Raw genomic sequence first — 20682 nt, 5'->3', positions numbered from 1 at the left:
GTTGGTCTAAGGACATAGGCAGACAAGGTTCCTTGGGTGAATTTGATATCTTATTAGACCAATTAGATTAAAAGATGTCCCTTTTAAAAATAGGAATGACCATTTTGAGGCATTCTAGTCTCTGTGTACAGAGGGGTTGCTTTTTATCATTTGGTTACAATCCATTGACACTTTTAAGTCGCTGAAAAATCAACTTTGCACATACTCAAGTTCATGTTCCAACCAAAGCCTGAGCAGGATTTTCCTTGCAATTGCAGTTCTGGGTTTCTGTGGGCTGTGTTGGTTCTAGACACCAGAAGTAGGAGCAGGGAGGCTATCTTTCAAGTGCTCTCAATATTTTCTCTGGGCTTTTAGGCAGTGCAACCAATCTGATTCAAACACAGAGGGAACAAATGACAAGCAGGGGGAACTGACTTGAATAAAAAAAATACTAATTACAGAAAAATAGTCTATGTTAAAAGAGCACTAAAGCAAACAAAGTCGAGTGCTCAGAGTTAGGAAATGTCAGAGTTACAGCTGCTCAAGTTTAATGCAGTCTTCTTGTGTGTATGCATTATGATTCAACTATTAATTGTACAATGTCATAGCCTGCCTTCTCTCTGGCATGCACCCTCCTTAGTACCAGTGCTTTCAGTGTTCCCATTGTAAGCTTCATCCCAGGATACTTTGCAGATTTTTCAGATTAATTAGATTATTATTCTTGTTCTATTTTATGGCTTCTGCAAAATCACTTAAAAACTCGCACATATTTACTAAGCATCTAACTCCAGGATTGATATTCGAAAAGACCATTAAAATTTTCTTTTAATCAGAGAAAACATGGTGCTAAGCATTGATCACCCATCTTTTTCCCTCTATCTCCTCTTGCTTTTTTCCTTTCAGGACCAATCAACATTTTTACTCTCAACCTCCAGTGTTCCGAATGAGTAGTTTTGGGGAGGAAGGACCAGGATCTATCCAGGGCTAAGGACAGACATTACACATAAACCAGTTTAAATAATCAGAAACTGGTTTAAACCTGTAACAGAACAGATGTTCAGTGCACATAAACCAGTTTGAGATAAACCTGGTTGAATGTAGTGTCAGACTTAACTGATTTGGCTCAAACCGGTTTATGCAATGTCTGTCCCAGACCCTTTGCTGGTTTAAGCTAAACCAGACACCCCCAGCACCCCAGCACGCTCTCTGAGCTGGGCGGGGCTCTCTGCTCCACAGCAGGGCTGATCCCTCCCCTCTGCTCCTTGGTGGGAGCTCGGCAGAGACTTACAGGCACAGCAGGGTCTGCTGGCTTCCCCGTGCCCCGCATCCCACCTCTCACCACTCGCTGCTTAAGCAGAGATCCCTTCCTCGTCTCTCTCACAGGACGGCAGCTAGCTAGCATGTGGTATGCTAGCTAATACTGTGTAAGACAGATAGGACAGTATCCACTTAGGGCTTTTTGGAGGTAATCAACAGCTAAGATGGTAATGTCCCTGCATTCCTTCCTTCGGAAAAAAGCTGTTTAAGAAGAGCTTGTAATGAGCGAGACTTTATTTTCTGATGGGCTGTTAAATGCTGATGGGGGAGGGGTCCCTAATCATAGTGTCCTGCCTGGGCCTGGCCATGCACCCTTCAGCTCATTCCTGTGGAAGGGAAGGGAGGGCTCTTCTAGATCCCCCCAGCTTTTAGCCTGAGCTACTGAAGGCATGAGCCTGCATTTCTGGAATGACAAGGGAATGTCTATCCACCTCCAAATCAGTTCAAGCTTTGCTGGTTAGACTAACCTTCAAAGATTGAATCAATTCAGGCTCAGGCTTTTTGAATGTCTGTCCCTAGCCCAGAAAAATAAGCCTCTGATTTCCTGTCTACTTAGCAGCAAATGATCATGTCTCATTCAATAATGTTCTCCAACATACAATTCACCTAACTACTTTTAAAAATTTCAAAATCTCATAACATCCATTACAAATTAGTGTAGCATGTTCTTCACACATGATCACCTACTATATGTTCAGAAGACTGTAGACTCATTTAGTGCATAGGATGAATGGTGCTCCCTACAGTAGCAGCTATTAAATATTTTATTTTATCCTTATTGTTTGATGTGTGCCTATGCTTTATTCAATGAATACTATTTAAACCCTATTCTGAAGACAAAGTGATTAATTTTCTATAGTCTTCACTAATATGTTTGTTGGGTATGTCACAAATATAAATGATCTCCACAACAATATGGTAAAGTAATGGGGTGTTACTGTCCCTATTTTACAGATGGGAATTGAGTCACACACAATTAAGATCAAAAGCGCTAGCTAATTTTGAGGCTCTTTGCACCTCACATTGTTCCAGTTTGTTTGTTCCTTTTATCAGAATCAAACCATGTTTTTAATACAACATTCTTTCAAATCTTTCAATCATAGATTATCATACCCAAAATTGCATTTTTAGGCCAAGGGGAAACATATCAGAGTTTGGATTATTCAGTGAGGTGCTTAGACAATAATATTCTTGAATGATAAAGATGGTGCATTATAATGAGTAGTATCCAAGTGCGGATGAGGGGGTGTGCACTGGTGCAGTCAGACTCCCCTTTGATTCCTGGTTCCCTCAGAGTTCAAAACCAACTGCCTGGCAGGATTCAGGAAACAATGAGAGAGTCAACTGACTTCATGACTGATTATAATCTACTTAATTCCTTTTAAATTATTCATTCCACAGATGTTAATTACCCTTTCTTTTTGAATGGTCCTGATATTTCATTAATCCAAGCTATCCTTTCTTCTGCAGTTCTACTGTCCGTTAGCTGCTCCTGGTAATGTAGTTTCTATTTCACAGCCCTGCAGACTATTTTCAACTTCAGCTAAAAACATTAACTCAAGCGTGGAAATATTAACTCAAGTGAACATTAACTCAGATATGGAAAGAACTTGCAGTGAAACAATGGATGCACTGTCAAGATGCTGAAGAAGACCAGATTTTGTTCTATGAACCTGGAAAGGAGATCAACATTTAAGTCTAATGACTACAGAATCAAAAACTTTTGATTATTTTTGCCTAGTTTGCTGTGTTTTATGCAAAATATAGCAGATTAATGCACATGCCAATAAAGTTATAATTATTTTTGCTTCGAATTTAAACTGAGTAATTGAGCCCTTGGCTCCTAACATATTAGTGAAACTTCCAGTTTCTTTTTAACTGGAGAAAAATATGTTGTGTTATGTAAGATTATGCTGTCCAGTATTTGCATCCCTCCTTTTCAAAATCTTAAATCTGCCTATGGTAGGATCTATCTTCATATTTTGATCCAAAATCTGGTGACATTCCAACAAATTGTTTTTTTCTTCCTAAAGTTTCTGAAGGAATTGTTATGAGCATATAAGAGATTTAAGGAAAGCCTATGTGGGCTTCATGCAGTTTTTACTTGAGAACAGAGACAGTATAGGTAAAGGCTGGTATTTGTATTTATCCCTTTTAGTCTGTAGGATTTTATTCTGCTTTCCAAAATTTGAAATGACTATAAAAACCAACCTGTATAGTTGCTTTTGAGTAATGATGCTAAATACATTGATTTAAAAATCCCATTAAAAAGCACAGAAGATGATATAGTTACATACATAGTAGGTTGCTGGCTGGCAAGGGCAGGTATAGTGACTTTATACAAGAACAGTTGTCTTTGATCTTGGCCAATTGCGGAATGAAGCTGGTAAACAGGCTGTCCCCAGTTATTTTTCTGGCAGATTTCTTCTAAGATCTATAAAAGAAAAAATGATTTACTACAGTTAGAGCCACACTTTAATGGTCTGGCCCATCTCCAGGCTCATCCACTACAAAGGTCCATTACTTTCCATGAGTTTTCATCTGTAGATGACATGCTTCTTCTTGAATATAATGTAAGAAGAAATAGAAGCTCTGGTGGTTTAATAGGTTGTGAACTCTAAAATTAATAGAAACATCTGAAATTTTCAAACACCAATTAATTCATAAAGATAATTGTCACATGTCTACATCTGATTCATTTCAATTTAGTCCATTAGCTGTTTTATTTTGATGTAGCACTAGATAATTTCCTTTGAATTCTAATTCAGTAATTCTACTTGTGCATTCCTGAGTTCTGCACTTTTAACTCCTGTTAAAGCATTGCAACTTGATTAATCCCCCATTGGATGAAATGGATAAAAAGCAGTGGGATAGTTTCTGTCCAACCAGGACTAGAACATAGAGCCCTTTTCCTTCCAGGCTAGCATCCAGCTACACAACCTACCCTCCCTCTAGCTTGTTCTCTTTTTCCTGCCCTAGAGTCATTTACATTTTGAAAGGTTTGGCCTGTACCAGACTATTGTCCCTTAGAGTAATTTATGCTCACCCCTAAATTTGTCCCTGTACTTTCCTATTGAAGCAACTTTATCAGAAAAAAGTTTAATTTTAAATAAATGTCAATATCAGTTACATTTAAAGTTGTCCCTTGTGAGTTCTCACAATCTTTAAAGGTCCTTTGGCTTTAACTACCAATATTCAGACTTCGGCACAGGAATACTTGCATCCCAGGAGAATTGCAATTTCATGTCAACGGCCTGAGAGACAGAGAAGCTTTCTGTTGTGTTTTAGATGTTGTATACATTGCACTATACCAGGATTTGGCTAAATCTGGCCTGCAGAAATAGAAGGCTTTGCCTCTGTCTTTCTGGGGCTCGGCAGCTGGCAGCTGTGTTTGCATTGCTGCCATTTTTCCTCACTCCTCGCTCCCCAGCTGCAACATGGGAATGACCTCCAACCAGTGGGGAACTGAGTTGGGATGGGGTAGCTTCCAGCTGTGTCTGTGCTGCAGCCAGGTGGGTTGTTGGGGGAGAGGCAGCTGCAGTGCAGACACAACTTCCAGATGCCCAGCCTTGGTGCAGCTCCCCACTGGCTGGAAGCTACTCCCATGCTGTAGTTGGGGGGGAGGAGAAGGAGGGACTGGGGAGAAGCAGTGTAAGCAGTGTTGGGGCAGTTCCCAGTTGCCCAGCTCTGGTGCAGCTCTCCTCCTGCTGCAATCTGTGCTGGTGCCCCCGCTGGGAAAAGGTGGTGCCAGCACTGGTACAGCTCCCAACTGCCTGGCCCCAGCAAGCGTGCAGGGAAACACCTTCACTGGTGACACACTGCTGAAGTCATCCAGCCCACACCATAACGGAGCTGGATTGTTTTGCTCTGCAACTTAAAAAGACTGCCAGCCCCTGTACTATACAATTATTGTGCTAACTCACCGTCTTCTTTTACAATGAGAAATAGCACGTTGAAACCTCACAAGCAACATTTGTGAGAACACCTACAGTACCCAGGAGGTGCTGGTACACTGCTTGCTGTACACTGCTTTTTCTTTCTGTGGTATGGGAGAGACTACCTCTGGACTCAGCGATAGAGTGAATAAGGGTGATGTACTCTAACCAGACACTATAGTTCATAAAGGAGAGTGGGAACAAAAGAAAGCCGGCAGCGCACAGTTATTTTTAGCAGCTACATCGCTGTAGCAACACACTACTGTGTGTCACAGTTTGTGCCCTCCAATGCTATGTTGCCATAATGCGTTGCTATGGTGATGTAGCATTTTGTGTAGATGTGCCCACAGACAAGTATTAATTTAAACTGGATCAGGTACAAAGCAGGGTAATTTATGATTAGGAGAACAGAGAACCTATTTTATAAGAGAAGATTAAAAGAGTTTTTTGCAAAACAAATGTTGAGAGTGGTTTTACTTTGTATAAACCTCTTTGGTAAGTGAATATCAGGGAGGGAGGAAGTTATTTAAATTAAAGAACAATATCAGCATAAATAGGATGCCCACTTGAGACAATGCGAAATCTGGGACACTGCCTGCACCCTCCAATGGCTTCAGGAAGTTAATGGCCTATTAATGACCCATTGTTCTTTCTTTTACCAGGTGTTAACAATCACCTATGAAGTAACAATTAATGTTACTGAGCAATTTTGCTGTCTGCTGGGCTTCCTATTTCATAGCTGCTGCCGCTCTGCTTCTGAGCCTCAAGCCTTGTGCCCTGGATGCTCGTTTTCATTTTCACTGGCTGGCTGGGGCCAAAATCCGGGACTGTCCCAGCCAATCTAGGACATATGGTCACCTTAGACATAAGATCAAATGGCTAAAGACTGACCATGAACAAATTTAGATGGAAATTAGGAGGAGGAATGAAGGTCTGGAATGGTCTTTCAAGCAAACTTGTAAGAGCAAGGAACCTGAATTGTTTTAAGATGGAGCTTGATAACTCTATGGAAGCACTAGTATGATGGGATAGGGTGTTCATGGAGCAATAAATAGTGCATATATGGATATAAACATAACTCATGATCTTCATTTTTGTGTGTCAGATGCCTTTTAATCCTAGGGGTTGGGGCTTCTCTTTGTCACCTGAAGGTGTCAGGAAGAATTTTATTTATTCAAAAATGCTTTATTTGCTTTCCAGTTTGTTTGTTTTTGGGGGGTGGGGGGTTTGCTTTGTTCTGAAACACTTCTTACCCCATCTCAGAGCATTGGGAGCATTCCTGGAAAGCGCTCACCCCCCTGCTAGTCCTTAGAAATCTCTCGGGTACCTGACTGGAGGGTATTACTCATGCGGTCCAAATCAAATATATTGCCAATATTGAGGTCAAGAAGGATTTTTTTCTCCAAGTCAAATTGGCAAGGACTGTGGCATTTTTGCTGTCCTCTGTAGTACATGACATGGTCTTCTCCCCGAGATTGTTCAAGCACGTAGCAGTAAAATAATTCCTGGCTCTTACAGTGGCAGTTCATTGACTGTAACCTTTCCCCCCAGCATATTAAAGGATTTTTTTCTTTAATTTTTTTGGGTGCTTTGAGATTGTAATTTGTGAGATTAATGTGGATCCATTGGACAAGTGAGTGCTTGCAAATACAGGAAAGTGAATTTGGTTGCTTTAGAGATGCCTTGCAGTCCTATGTTTGAATTCAGACTTTTGCTTTACTTAGTTAAAGGAAAAGAGAGGGGAACTACTTGTCATTAAGATCAGAGTCTTAAAATTTCAGGCAATTTTGATCTGAGTTGAGACTTAGGTTGTTATCTGTCTAAACCTCAATCCTGAATACTTTGCACATAAATAACTTTATATGATTTCAGTGTTTCTACATGTAGCAAAGAGTTCATGATTGGTTTAATAGCCCACGTTTCTCTTTCCTAATTTTAAGAGAGGATTGCTGATAACATTTTCAGGTTCTTAGCATTTATCTTTCATGGAAGGTTACACAGCCAAGTTCTTCCCTCAGCTGTCAATCATTCAAATTACAAAAGTCAGAGACCACTGATTTACTGAGCCATAGTAGAACATGTTTAAATTTTGAGGCAGCAAGCTTTGTAAAATGTTATTATGGTACATTACAACAGGCTGTCCAATTGGTGGCCTGTGGTCTGCATGCAGCCCATGAGGGGTTAAGTTGTGGCCCCTGGGCTCCTGCCCAGCCACTGCTCTCCCCATCACTCTGGCTACAACAGCAGCTGGAATCTTTGGGATCCTCCTGCCTGCTCCAGCTTTCAACGTCTGCTCCCACCCCAGGAGAAAGGGCAGTGCAGTACAACATGGCCAGGGGAGCTGAGGGTGAGCCAAAGGCCATTGGGTGCAGCCATAGGGGGCAGAGTGCCCGCAATGGTGTGCAGTAAAGCAGTGGAGAGTGCACAGGTGTGAGTGCAGAGGGAGTCATCTGTGCAGCCCAGTGGGCCCAAGGCTTGCCCTGGTGCAGCCCACTGGCCTGTTGCCCTTCCTGGTGTGACCTGTGGGACATTCAGCCTGTCTGCTTAGAAGTTGGACAGCTCTGCATTACTGACTCATAAAAAATAGGGCTGGAAAGAACCTTGATGTGCCATCTTGTCCAGTTTGCCGCACAAGGTAGTATCATCCTGGTTTAAACCATCACAGGCATATGTTAATGTAATCTGCACTTAAAAACTTCTGAAGACAGAGTGCCCACAATCTCTCTTGCTAATGTGCTCCAGTGTTTAACAATCCACACTGTTAGAAATGTCATCCAAATCTGATTTAAATTTCCCTTGTTGCAATTTATGCCCTATCCTGTGTCCATAGAACAATTGATCACCATCCTCTTTATAACTAACTTTTTCGTATTTTAATTAAATCATCCTTAAGTCTTTTAATCTGTAAACTAAATAATCCCAGTTCTTCAAGCTTTTCATTATATGTCATGTTTTCTAGATATCTACTTTTTTGGGGGGGGGGGGAAGGGAGGGGGGGGCTCTTCAGGAATCTCTCCAATTTGTCCACATCTTTCTTATGCTTTGAAAAGCAGAAACTCTTTTTTAGCACAATGCCATTCTTATTTTTCTCAGTTTAAATATTCTTTATTGTCTCCCAAAATTAATTATTTTTCTTTTAAAAAAGAAAACTAGTATCAATAATTTATTATTCCTAAGATTCTTAGACTCTTTTTTATTCATGTACCACCTCAAAGTATGTTGAGGGAGAAATAAAAGTAAAAGTAACCAGAGGACACTGTCCAACTTTGCATCGTCTTACATGTAGGTGGAGTATCCCCTAAAACAGCCTTTAGAATGACTAGTATTAATAAAAGTAACTTTTAGTAGTTTTCTATATATCAACATCACAGGTGAGGAGATGAGTAACAATTCAGAGACTATTCTATTATTTCCTTCTGTTCTTCTGTTTTTCCAAAAACTTAGGGAAAATGTAAAAGACTAATATTGATCTGGCTAGAGCTGTCCACCCTTGCCCCTCCCCATTTTTCACTGTACATACCTGAGGAGCAAGTTTAATTCCTTGGGGTTTTAATGTGACATGATTCATTGGGGTCAGCTCCATCCCAGGCAAGAGATCGTAGAGTTTGTCTTCTCCTCTCTTTTCTCCTTTGACCTGGAATCCACGACCCAGACCAGTGTATGCCAAGTAGCCACGTCCTCCTAGTCCTCTAACTCCCGCAGCCCCTACAGGTACATTCATGTAAATTTCTAGGAATGTAAGAAGGCATTGAACTGAATCAAATCACCGGAAAATTACCCTGATTCTTACTGCATTGGAAAAGTTAGCCTCACTCACTGGTCCTACTAAGATGATGGGTATGACTGCAGTCTTGCTAAGAGCTGATGCAAGTTCACACCGTACTTTTACCATGAAGTAGAACTCACAATAGGAATTCTCTTTATTACTGTACTTTTGTTAAAAAGGACAATAGTGCTATAGAGATATAACTATTATCTAAAGGACAATTTTATTTTTATTTTTATAAGACTTTGTAGGTTTCTTTTAATTTATATTTACTGTTTGCAATTTCAGCCAGAAAGATTTGAGCCGGCCAGTTTCCTTGGAAAACTCACCACAGATTAGAAGATGGTGAACAAGGGAATATCAACATATTACAGTGTACATCTGTAAGATTATCTTTACCTCTGCAGTATCCCTTCTGCATTAAATTCTAGTAGTAATGTCATCATTATACCCTTGATTTTTAGCCCATCTTGTCTTATTTTTTTTTCTTAAAAGTCTTGAGACATTTTATTTGGAAGGAAAAATCTAGTTACTTATGCCTAAATTCCCATCTTCTCTGTTTTGTTCAGTCACCGTGAGGCTTAATTTTCCATTGAATTCATGCACAGATTACATTTGATTTTTTTTTGCAGCTTTTCTAACCTAATTTGCAGTTGCACAGTAACAAGGACAGCTAAGTTTTAAACTGATTACTATCCATCAGCACCCATCAGTATAATTTAAGCATTTTAATGAATTTAGAATATAAAGATCCTCTCCTCTTTGAACTAGGGAGTCTTTTTCACATTACACCTGATTCCTTTCAGAATGATTGGTGATTAGGGAATTGAGAAGTGAGAGCACATTAAGGAAGAGGTAGCAGGGATTTGGAAGTTTTGATATTTTATAAAGAAATTTCAGTGCCTGCTAGATGTATGTATCCACAGAAAACATAAAGCAATGCAGATTTTCCATATCATAATCCTAATTTTTCTTAATCCTTTTGTAGAGGGATCAGTTCTAAAGGTGAAAGGGTATTCTGAAAAGGTATTTAGGTGCCTAATTTACAATCTTACTGATCACAACAGAAGTTTAGGCCTTTTTGGATCTGGTCCTTAGTGAATTCAATCCTCCTCAACTCTCCTGAGGTTCCAAACAAGTTCTGACATTATTCTGGAACATCTTTCCATTTGGAAATAGGCTGTGAACTCCAATTGATTTCAAGTTCGTTACTACTAGAAATTAACTTCAGACAATGTCTGGACATGGATTTTGAAAAGCCCATAATTCATTTCAGTCTATTATAAATATATTAGCATTTGTAAATGTAAACATATTAGGGGATATCTGAGCCTGAAGGTTCAATTTGGGACCTGTGTTGGCAAGCTATGGAACCACTGGATCTGTCAGTATGGGGCTTCACAGGCACTCAGTAGTGGGGGGTTCAGCTGCTGGCATTCTCCCCAAGCTGCCATGGGGACAAGTGGAAGCAGTGGCTGAGTCGTAGCTTCTGCAGACCTGCTTCTGACTTGGGATGGGTAATTCCAGCCTGCAGCTGGCACCCTGCTCTATTTATCCTCCTCTATTGTTTTTGTTTGATGTATTGAAGGACACCAACATGGAAACAAAGAAACTATGCAAAGGAGCTTTCATTTTAAATCATTAAAGTTTTGTTTACCTTGAAGGGGGCCAAAATCAAACTTGTGTATCCATATTTGTGGAGACAAGAGGATACCACAAATACCAGCCATAACAAAACACACACACACCAAGGTATTGCTAAAACTACCCAATTTTCATTCTTTCTTGTCTAAATAACTCAAAGGATCCATAATTTCATCAGCAGCCCCTGGCCATCTTCTGAAGTACTTTCCTGTTTTTCTCTCTGTTTGGAGGTTGATTTGTCACTTCTTGTGATGGGATCTAGTGCTGCTCAGGTCCTGGGATAGCTAAGAAAACTCAGGGCACCAGCCTTTGGAGGTAGGAGTCCACAAACAGAGCTCAGAAGCTTACTGGGGACTGGCTGTGCTGAAACCCATCCTGAGGCCATGAAAAGGAGGAGGAAATCAATTGCTTGGGCTGCTGGGACTGAATCCACTACCAACTAAGAGCAGTAAATTCTGGTGTGAGTGGAAAAAATCTTGTTCTGTTTGTTTTCCCTCATGGGACAAAAATGGTGGATTTCTGGTTTGTTTATTTTGGAGGAAGATTAATTCAAAAGCCACTCAAGCCTTTGCTTTTGCTTGCTCCTCAGGGTATGAGAGTTTATTTTTTTGCTTGCTGTGTCTGCCTAAGGGTTCTCATCATTTTTACAAGGCAGGTTCTCAAGGCTGTGGGGTTTTTTCCAGCCTGGGAAAGCTTTTGTTGCATCTCTTAGAAACAGATCCAGGAACTCAGGCTGTGTTGAATGGTAGAAAGCTGATGATCTGTTGATATTTTCTAAATTGAGCAGAGATCATATAGTGAGGGGGGAAAGGAAATGGCGCATAAGAGCAGGAAGTTTGGGAAGACAGTCAGGACTATTCTGTGCTAGAAATTAGGACTCCAAGGCACAGTTTCAGGTGGTGTTCCTTGGTAGTGAGGAACAATTAAATGATAAACTCAGGATATTCCCAAATCATTAGGGACACAGAAGGAGCCCCAACTTTCAGACACTCTGAAGTGAGTGCTACATGAGGGTGTCATCTGAGATACTTCATACTAGTTTCTTCCTTTTGGTTAAACCTGATACATGCCTTGTATTTTTTTTTTTAATTTTTTAGTGGTAGTAGATTTCATGTGATGCATAGATAAAGTGATAAATATGATGGATATTAGATTTCATAAATGTGGTCCATAATCTAGCTATGAAGCTGTTTCAAGGAAAATCTCCTACAGGCATTTTATCTTGATAGATTTCAATGATAGACATAGTCATAGCTAGCTGAAATTTACCTCTTATTGATGGAGGTCGGATAATGCCTTTGCTGCTGAGATGCCCTTTGGTGGCAGGGAAATGCAGGTTAGGAATAGCTGCATAGGCCTGAGGTGCATAGAAGACTGGAGCTCCAAGGTAAGCTGTGGCAGGGTCATATACATGTCCAAATGTGTATGTGTATTCTCCTTGCAACATGGTACCTCTTCCCCCTGTGCCTCTGGTATACCTAATGTAACTGTCTTTGTCTACTGGCTTGGCTAATGTCACTTCGATAGGAGACCCATCCAACACCTTTAAAAAAGAGGGATACTTTAAAAAATGCAGCAGAAACATACACAGCACAATATACCAAATTATTGGAGATAATTCTACACAAAAGCATTCAGATTCTATGCTTTGCTAACACAGATGACAAGATAGGGGTAGCTGGAAAAGAAAAAGAGCCTTCTGGAATGAAGCCAAATCTCTGTGGTAGCAGAAAGGAAGAGAAACAGTGTGTAGATTTCTGCAGCAGAGATTTGGAGCATTGATACCTTTAAGGAAGGCCAGAATCAACCACTCTTTGTACCCAGACCCATGGCATGCAGGGGCTGCGAGACCTATACTTGCTGGTGTTGGAAAATATGAAATACACTCTTTTATTTTCTCTCTAGAATGCTGTAAAGTCAGGAGATTTTATATAAGCTCAGAATTGTTCACCCTTCGCCTGCTTATTTTAAAATTACAGTGTTAGGGTTAAATTTTAGGTAAAACCTGTATGTCTACTACCTAATCCAAATGATAAAATAACAACAAGCACACAAATTGGAACCCAGTTCTCATTGTGAGGCTAATGGTAAGTACCACATCTTCAAGGCTAATTCCAAAATGGAATAAATCATGCAAAATCTGTATCACTAGGCTTGGTACAATTTATCAGTGAAATACAGTGCATCATCTCTCCAAGAAAAGATAACTGTCTTATCCAAATTCCTAAGGATGAATGATATAGTGTTATGGTGAGGTGCCTCTATTCATATAGAGTTTGGCTGTATAAAATGTTTGCAAATAAATCCTAAAAGCAAATAATCTTGTTGAAATCTGAAAGTTACAAACAACTTTTGAATAGAAAGTAGGGATAGTTTCACTAGATTTATTAGCTATTAATAATCTGATCAATGTTGCTAATTACTACGCTACTAATCATAAACCTAGCCAGTGACCTCTACACAAATTTTACCTTTCCATTTAAGGCTTTCATAGCTTCAATAGCATCTTCTCTGTTATTAAAGTGCACAAATGCATAATCTCTTATTTTCTTTACTCTTTCAACTGCACCTACAGAAAAAAGTTGAAATATCAGTTATGCAATTGCCTTTTCAAAGGAATTCAGATTCAAATTAACTTTCTGGATTATGCTTTTAGCATTTAGTTTTACAAACCAAATCCTGATAACATAGATATTTATGTAACGCATATGAGTGTCTCTTTAATCTAATAATTATTTATGTGTAAAGCTGTGTTTGTGCTTAAATAAAGTAAAATCAGGATAAAATGTATGATTACTGTACATGCCATGCTGCATTTCTTAAACTTTTGTTTGATTACCAACTCATAGTATGACACATCTTGATTTATACATCTGAATGGGCATTCTGGAGACCTAGTATTATCCAGTTACTTTTTTTTATACCTTGCATGAATGTTACAGGGTTGTTTTCTTTTTTACTTAGTTTTTATATATGATTTCATATATGGTTACAGATGCATATAAAGATTTCAACAATATTATAGTTACAGATGCTATATATGATTATAGCTACAAGAACCATCTTGCACTGTTGTTTTCAGATATGAAACAAATGTAGCTACATCAAACTGTCAGAGTCAGGATTGAGGAGGAAAGCATATGAAGTCATCAGAACAAGAACAACAACAACTTTTAGAGACTATGATAGAGCCATGACCTTGGTTTCTGAGTGATCTTGTATTCCAGAATTCCAGAACTACATACATGTAAAATACAATTTTTGATTGTAACTTTAAAAAAAAAAGCTTCAAGTTCAACTTGGAAGAATTTAAGTTTTATATGTTAGTCTTCACTGTGAAGGGTGAGTGCTACTGTCAGTTGGTTATGTTACTTTAGAGTCAGTGTCAACAGAATGCTCACATTCAGTTTGCTTAAAAATCCCTTGGGGTTGTACGTTTGCACAATGGATTCAGAGTTCTTCATGCGACATCTGATTCACTTCTACTTTGGCTTTTTTTACATCTTGCAGATTGTCTGGACTTTTACATTCGTGTTGCCTCAGCACATCCAGCAGCCTTAAAAGCAGTAGTTTCCTTTTATGCACATTTGATTTTGCCTATGATGAATCAGTGCTTTTTTTGCTTTGTCTCTCACCGGTGGCTATATAAGCCATGAGGTGTGCATCAGGACCTGCATCCAAGTAGTTTATAATTGATAATGCATAAGAATATGCACAAATTGATAGTGAAAATGTAGGATTTTTGTGATAAATATAGAAGGCCTTGTTGAGTCTGCTGTAAGGTGCACTAAGGAAAAAGACTAATTGGCACGACTGCCTATGAGGTTCTCTCAAGAAAATGACAACTTTCTTGAGAGAACCTTCATTGTGATTCTGTCCCAGAACAAAGCAGGTTGGGTTTGTAAAGTATATGTAACAGGCATAAGCATGTGGTGGGAATGGGAGCTAAAAGACGATGCACAGAAGGAAAGATGCTGGTGGGCACACAAGCACGACCAGTACTGATGAGGATCTGGTCCCTATTGTATCATGTTGTGTTGCCAACAGCATACAGCAAAACTGGAGAAAAGTATTAGAATTCCCAAATATGTGCTGAGTTCTGCTTTCCTCCTTAAAGTGTATGTGCATGTCTATGCACATGAATGCTCATTCCCTCCCTTCAGTTGGAAAGGAACATTTCTCCCATTTCTGCCCATCTGATTTACCTGCTGCCATAGGGAACCTGTCTTCTGAAGGCTTGTGGTCAACCTCTACTTCTAGGATTTTAGATACTATAACAGGTCTGTCCAACTGGTGGCTCACATGAAGACCCTGAGGGGTTAGTTTGTGACCCTTGAGCATGGGCGACTGGTGCCTCCCGAATCTGGGGGGGGGAGGGGCACCAGTTTGCCGACAAGGGGGGAGGGTCCCCCAGAGGCTGATTGCTGATTGCGCCGGGGGGGGGGCAGCAGCCAATCACCAACCCCAGAAGCACCAGTGGCGAAACTGGTGAAGCCAGAAATGCACTTCCGCTGCCACTTCCAGTTTCACGGTGCTTCCAGGGGGTGCCTGGCCAATCTCAGGGGGTTTACTTGCACCCACATGCACCCCCTACGCATCGCCTGTGCCCTTGAGATTCTGGTCTGTGTGCTGCTAGAGTCTCTGCATTCCTCCTTCCTTCTCCAGTTTCCGCTTCCTGCCCCTGCCTCAGGGGGTCAGGCAGGGCAGGATAGCACAGACCACAAGGCTGAGGGAAGCCCACAGCCAGGCTGCTCAGGGGGACCTGAAGGGGACACGGAGACCCTAAATGGCATGGCATGGCATGGCATGGCACAGTGTGGGGTAAACTGTCATGGTACTGTGGAAGGATGTTGGCTATGTGGCGTAGCAGAGGCACCTGCCATGCAGCACAGCATGGCAAGCAGCCCAGGAGGTATGTGCCCCATCCAGCATGTGGCTAGGGAACCTGCAGCCCCTGGCCACTCAGAACTTGGACTGGCCTGCACTACAAGAAAACAGTGTAAAAAACCTCTTTGCTGTAATGTTTCAGTCTGAACCCATGGTAAAAAAAAATTGTTTTGGGGCCACTTGCCAGCCAATTTCTGTGAACTCAGTATGTTTTTTCCCCCCTCCCAAAGGCCCTCTGCTTTTGGAAGGGCTCTATCTACCTTTAATGATACAATTATTATTTGAGGTCTCATTACACAGTGATATATTTAGGAACCATGCCAGAAATATCATACAGAGCTTGTTATTTTTCTTTAGTCTGTGGATACATGAAGTCAAGTAATTACTAGCTTAGTGCTAAATACCACAAATAATGTTGTAAAAATGACTTATCACCATTTTTGAAAATTGGGGCTATTATATTTCATTGCAATGCTTTGGATAAATGCCTTCTAAAATGATTATATTAAAAATTTTGGTCAAATTGGACACCACCAGTGAATGAATCCTTGAAGATTTCTGGGTGAGGAAAAACAAGGGCTCTACATTTCTCAGTGAAGATGTTTATGATTTTACTTGAGATTCAGATGTGAGATCATGATCTACTTGTAGCTTAATAAGTTAAATTTATTTCAGCACGAAGCCTTTTCCTATACCATCCATGAGTAAGTTGTTAAACTTGTTTTTAAAAAACAGGACCTGTGTATCTTCAAGAATTTATGTATCAGGAATTAGACTAATTTTTTTGGCCTATTAGTTATAATTTTCCCCAAAAGTCAATAAATGTTATTTTCTCCTGTGGCCACCATTTCTTCCGATAGCCTCATTTGATATTGTTTCTTCTTTCTATTCTTTTTTTATAGTCTAGATATATCTAGATATATCTAGACTATTAGATATAGATATATCTATCTATCTACGTATGGGATTTAGTTTACAGGATTTCAAGCCTTTTTTGTATGTGAATTCTACAGTGTAGCACACCACTGAACTGAATAAAATTTAAATATGTGTTTAAAATGCAAATAGAAGTCTTGTGATTCTTTGGCCTACAGGTTTTATAGTAAGTGTTATTAGAAAGAATCACTTTTGAAAATCAAACAGTTCCTATGGGCAACCAGGGAGAGAACCACTGTTTAAAATTATCCTTTTCCATAGATGAAGAATACAGAAAACAAGCATCAGTCTTATTAGTATATTCTTATTCCTTTTGTAACTAAAACTAAACAATGCCTAAAACATATATAAAAAAAGGCCAAAATAAAAATATCTTTGCAAAAATAAGTCATGTAGAACTTATATGCAAAATATCTCATACTAGAAATCATTTTTACTAAAATAGAATACTTTCTAGGCATTGTTTTGAATAGCAACTGGATGGTTTGATTTACTACCTTGCTTTAAAAATGTTAATAATCATGTCAGTTAAAAAATTAACAGTTTATTAATGATCTAATCTCAGCAGGACATGTCTAAGACCTTTATTGGGTAAACATTGTTTCAACATTTCCAGACCTTATTTTTATTCATGTTCCACAAATTAAGAAATATTTTGATGAAATGGACCAACCACATTAAGATAACTGTAAAGGTCTTCCAGTTTAATGGTTTTAAAACCTTAATGGTTGAAAATCTGCTTTATGGCATTTCTTACCTGGTTTAATATTGTTGAATTCTTTTTCAATTGTCTCTTCTGTAGTTGATAGCATCAAATTTCGCACATAAAGGATTTTAACTGATGACATTGTATCTTCATCAACTTCAACTTCTGGTTCTGCCCAGTCTACAGCAATATTATGTCCCCATAATTGTATCCTTCCTGTAAGAGGGAAATAATTAAAAAAAACCCTGAAATTACCAGCATTCACTTCTAGCCATGTGACATTTTGTAACAGTTATATTGTGGTATTGCAAGAAGTAGAATGCATTGATTATACATAAGGATCTAAAACTTTTCAAACTCACAGCAGTAGTATAAGGAACATCTGTATCCAGAGATGAATAGACAGATTGTTCAGACTTTATTACACTACAACCTAGAAATTCTGCATTTGTGTGACATCCAACAGTGAAGGAGAGAAAACCTGGTACAGCCCATCATATATTTATTTAGTGAAGTATTTTATAAAGACAGTACTTCCAGTGAACCCACTTCTAATTCTGAAAATTCCTGTTGCTTGCAAAATGTTGCCTTCTACTTCTGACTGGAAAAGGCTCCAGGGACCATAATGTGACAGGGGCTGTGGTACAATAAATTTAAATAAGATGTTTTGGATTTGTGTACAGTTGTTTGGCTCCCATAGCACAGTTACAAGAGGCAAAATGATTGTTAATAATTTAATATAAGTAGACCCTTATGTGAAGGAAATAATTATACTGGTTTCAATATGTATTAGATCAGGTGTCTGAGGGATAATTATAACTGGTGTGGGCAACTATAAAGGGAAACAAAGAGTTAAATAAAAACAAAGCTAAAAATCAGTGCAATGGTAGCATTATGAATCTTATGTCTATGGTAATAATTAAAATGTGTTTAATTAATCTGTTATTTTAAATATAGCCAGAGCTGGGGCAGGATGGGCAAGTGCTGGCAGCTCTGCAGGCAAAGGTGAGGGTGAAGTAGCATGGTGCAGCTCTGGGATTACTGTTTAGGCAGCTAAGGGATCTAAGGGAGATGATAGTTAACACCTGTGAAGTAAATAACAATGGGTCATTAACAGGCCATTAACTCCCTTAACTGCCTGAATAGTAATATATATCAGAGCTGTACTACCCAGGGGAGGGGGGCGCCTACTTATTGGTGGCAGCAGCAAGAGTGGGGACACTTGTTTTAGTTTTCACCAGTCATGACCTGACCTTTGTAGGTGTGTGCCAGGGTGGTGTGCAAACATATGCCAGGGTGTGCAAGTGTGTGGCAGGGTATGCTGGGATGCTTTGTTTTAATTTTTACTGGCCATGAAACTTGGAAGCAAACAAAATGTTGCAAGTACCTAAGAAGAGGATGTCAGGGGCACAGAACAGGAAATGAAAAGCGCAATTAATCATTGTAATGAAAAAAGATGCAGACGTGATGAAAAAAATACTTGAAATCTGTTAATGACAACCCAGTAGTAGTAGTAGTGAGTGAGCTGTAGTGAGCGAGTAGTAGAGCAGTAGTAGTGAGTCACAGTCGAGACAAAATTTGAGATCTGCTAGTGAACAATGGTCCACCAAAAGTAAGGATGTGGGTTTTCCTCTGGATGAGCAGAATCACCATTTTTCTATGATGTTTTTATACAGAAATCTTGAAAAAAGCGAAGATCTGAAGTAGTGCTGTCTGCTTTTCTTGGAGCCCACTCATGAGATTTTCTGTTTCTGCTGCAGGCCCTTTGACTTGAATCCAAAATCATTCTTAGCATTTGAGGGGTTGAATGATTGGAAGCACACATCTCAGATTCTCGTGCATCATGAAAAGTTGCCTAGTCATTTCGATTCCTTCCAAACATGAGTCGAAGCAGAGCAAAGGATAAAACAGGATAATTGCATTGACGTGGAGCTTCAATGTGTGAATAAACAAGAGAAAAAACTCTGGGAGAACGTTCTAGAGAGGCGCATGACAATAATACTGTATCTTTCTAAACATAACATGGCTTTCTGAAACTCCTTTGACAGGTTCTTCACAGTGAACAATCGGAACTTCTTGGGTTTGGTGGAGTTACTAGGAAAGTCCAATGAAATAATGAAGGAACATTTGTGATGCATACTTTCCAGGAAGGTGACAGATCACTGCTGTGGAAAAACAATCCAAAATGAGATAACTGAATTATTAGCAAAGAAAGTGCAGCAAGATATTCTTAAAAGGTAGAGGAATGACAAATACTACTCCATGATATTGGACTGCACTCCAGATGTAAGTAATTCTGAAAAGTTGACTTTCACTGTTAGGTTCCTTGACACTTTGGATTGCAAACTGACCATTCAGGAGCACTTTATTTGTTTTAAAACAATGATGAATCCACAGGGGAAGGACTAACTGATACTATACTTACTACTCTGAAGGAATATGATATAAATATCTGCGACTGCTGGGACCAGGGTTATGACAATGGTACAAATATGAAGGGGAAAAATAAGGGTGTACAGATAAGAATCCTTAATCAAAACCAAGATCATTTTTTGTTCCATGTGAACGCCATTTGCTTAGTCTCATCATATGGAGGTGGATGCTGCAACATCTTCAACAGAGTCTAAGTCCCTCTTCAGCATTCTGCAAAGGATCTACATTCTGTTGTCTGCCTCTGCTTATTGTTGGAAAATTATCACAGATCATGTCAATGTTACTGCTAAGCCAGTATGTGAAACATGCAGGGAGTGCAGAATTCAAAGCATTAAAGTTGGTTTGATACCAAACAGCCAAAGTCCAAGATGCCCTCATTTCACTGGCTAAATCAAAGTAAGCAGATGCTGGTACCCATCATGAAGCACTCACCCTGGCATATCAACTGTCCAAATTCAAGTTTCTTGTCTCCATTGTGGCGTGGCGCAATATCCTTTTTCAAGTCATTGTGGTGAGCAAAAATATGCAAAACAAGAAAAACTTTGACTTGTTGCAGCCACAAACTTGATAAATGCTTGCACCTCTTAGCCTGACGAAGGGTTTTTGAACTCGGAAGCTTGCTTAATAACTATTCTCCAACCATTTGGGTTGGTCTAATAAAAGATATCAAATTTGCCCAAGGAACCTGTCACAACCCAAAGTTGTGATTTGTTGTGTGTGTGTGCTTCGGCATTGCTAAATTATATTCCCGTTAAAATTACAGTTTCCTTGCACGGTAGAGTTCTCTGCTGTGGGAGAGAACTCCGGTGCAACGGGGGATTTCCCGCCAATTTGCAGCTTCTTTGCATGGTGCATGTCTTTTGCATCTCAGAGATGCACGGTGCAAAGGAGTTCCCGCCATTTGTATTTGGATTCGTGCCACATTATTGGCCGGTTCTAAATGTAGGCATATGTGGCGGCTAGCTGTTGGCTTGCTAGCCGTACAAAAGGCTTGGGTAGTTTCCGCCCAAGTTGGAGAGAGAGGAAAACTGGAGAGAAACAGAACTCGCCAGGAGGAGGAGACTTCGCGCTGTGTGAAG

The 20682-nt window shown here is 39.6% G+C and overlaps 1 protein-coding gene across 3 annotated transcripts in view; it reads right to left on the bottom strand.

The window, feature by feature from the left end:
* The window catches only part of A1CF (APOBEC1 complementation factor), a 78204-nt gene that overhangs the window by 11061 nt on the left and 46461 nt on the right, over positions 1-20682 (bottom strand). For 2 of the 3 annotated variants that reach the window (XM_006275910.4, XM_014607846.2), the window contains exons 6-10: positions 17222-17386; positions 13113-13210; positions 11911-12184; positions 8752-8960; positions 3594-3730 (exon numbers count right to left, since the gene is read on the bottom strand). In XM_006275910.4, coding sequence (XP_006275972.3) covers positions 3594-3730; positions 8752-8960; positions 11911-12184; positions 13113-13210; positions 17222-17386 — 883 coding nt within the window. The remainder of the gene's footprint in view (positions 1-3593; positions 3731-8751; positions 8961-11910; positions 12185-13112; positions 13211-17221; positions 17387-20682) is intronic. The other variant, XM_006275911.4, reaches the window with a different exon arrangement.

This window comes from Alligator mississippiensis, chromosome 6, assembly GCF_030867095.1.
Source record: "Alligator mississippiensis isolate rAllMis1 chromosome 6, rAllMis1, whole genome shotgun sequence".
NCBI lineage: Eukaryota > Metazoa > Chordata > Crocodylia > Alligatoridae > Alligator > Alligator mississippiensis.
This window is presented reverse-complemented; position numbering and strand designations above follow the sequence as displayed.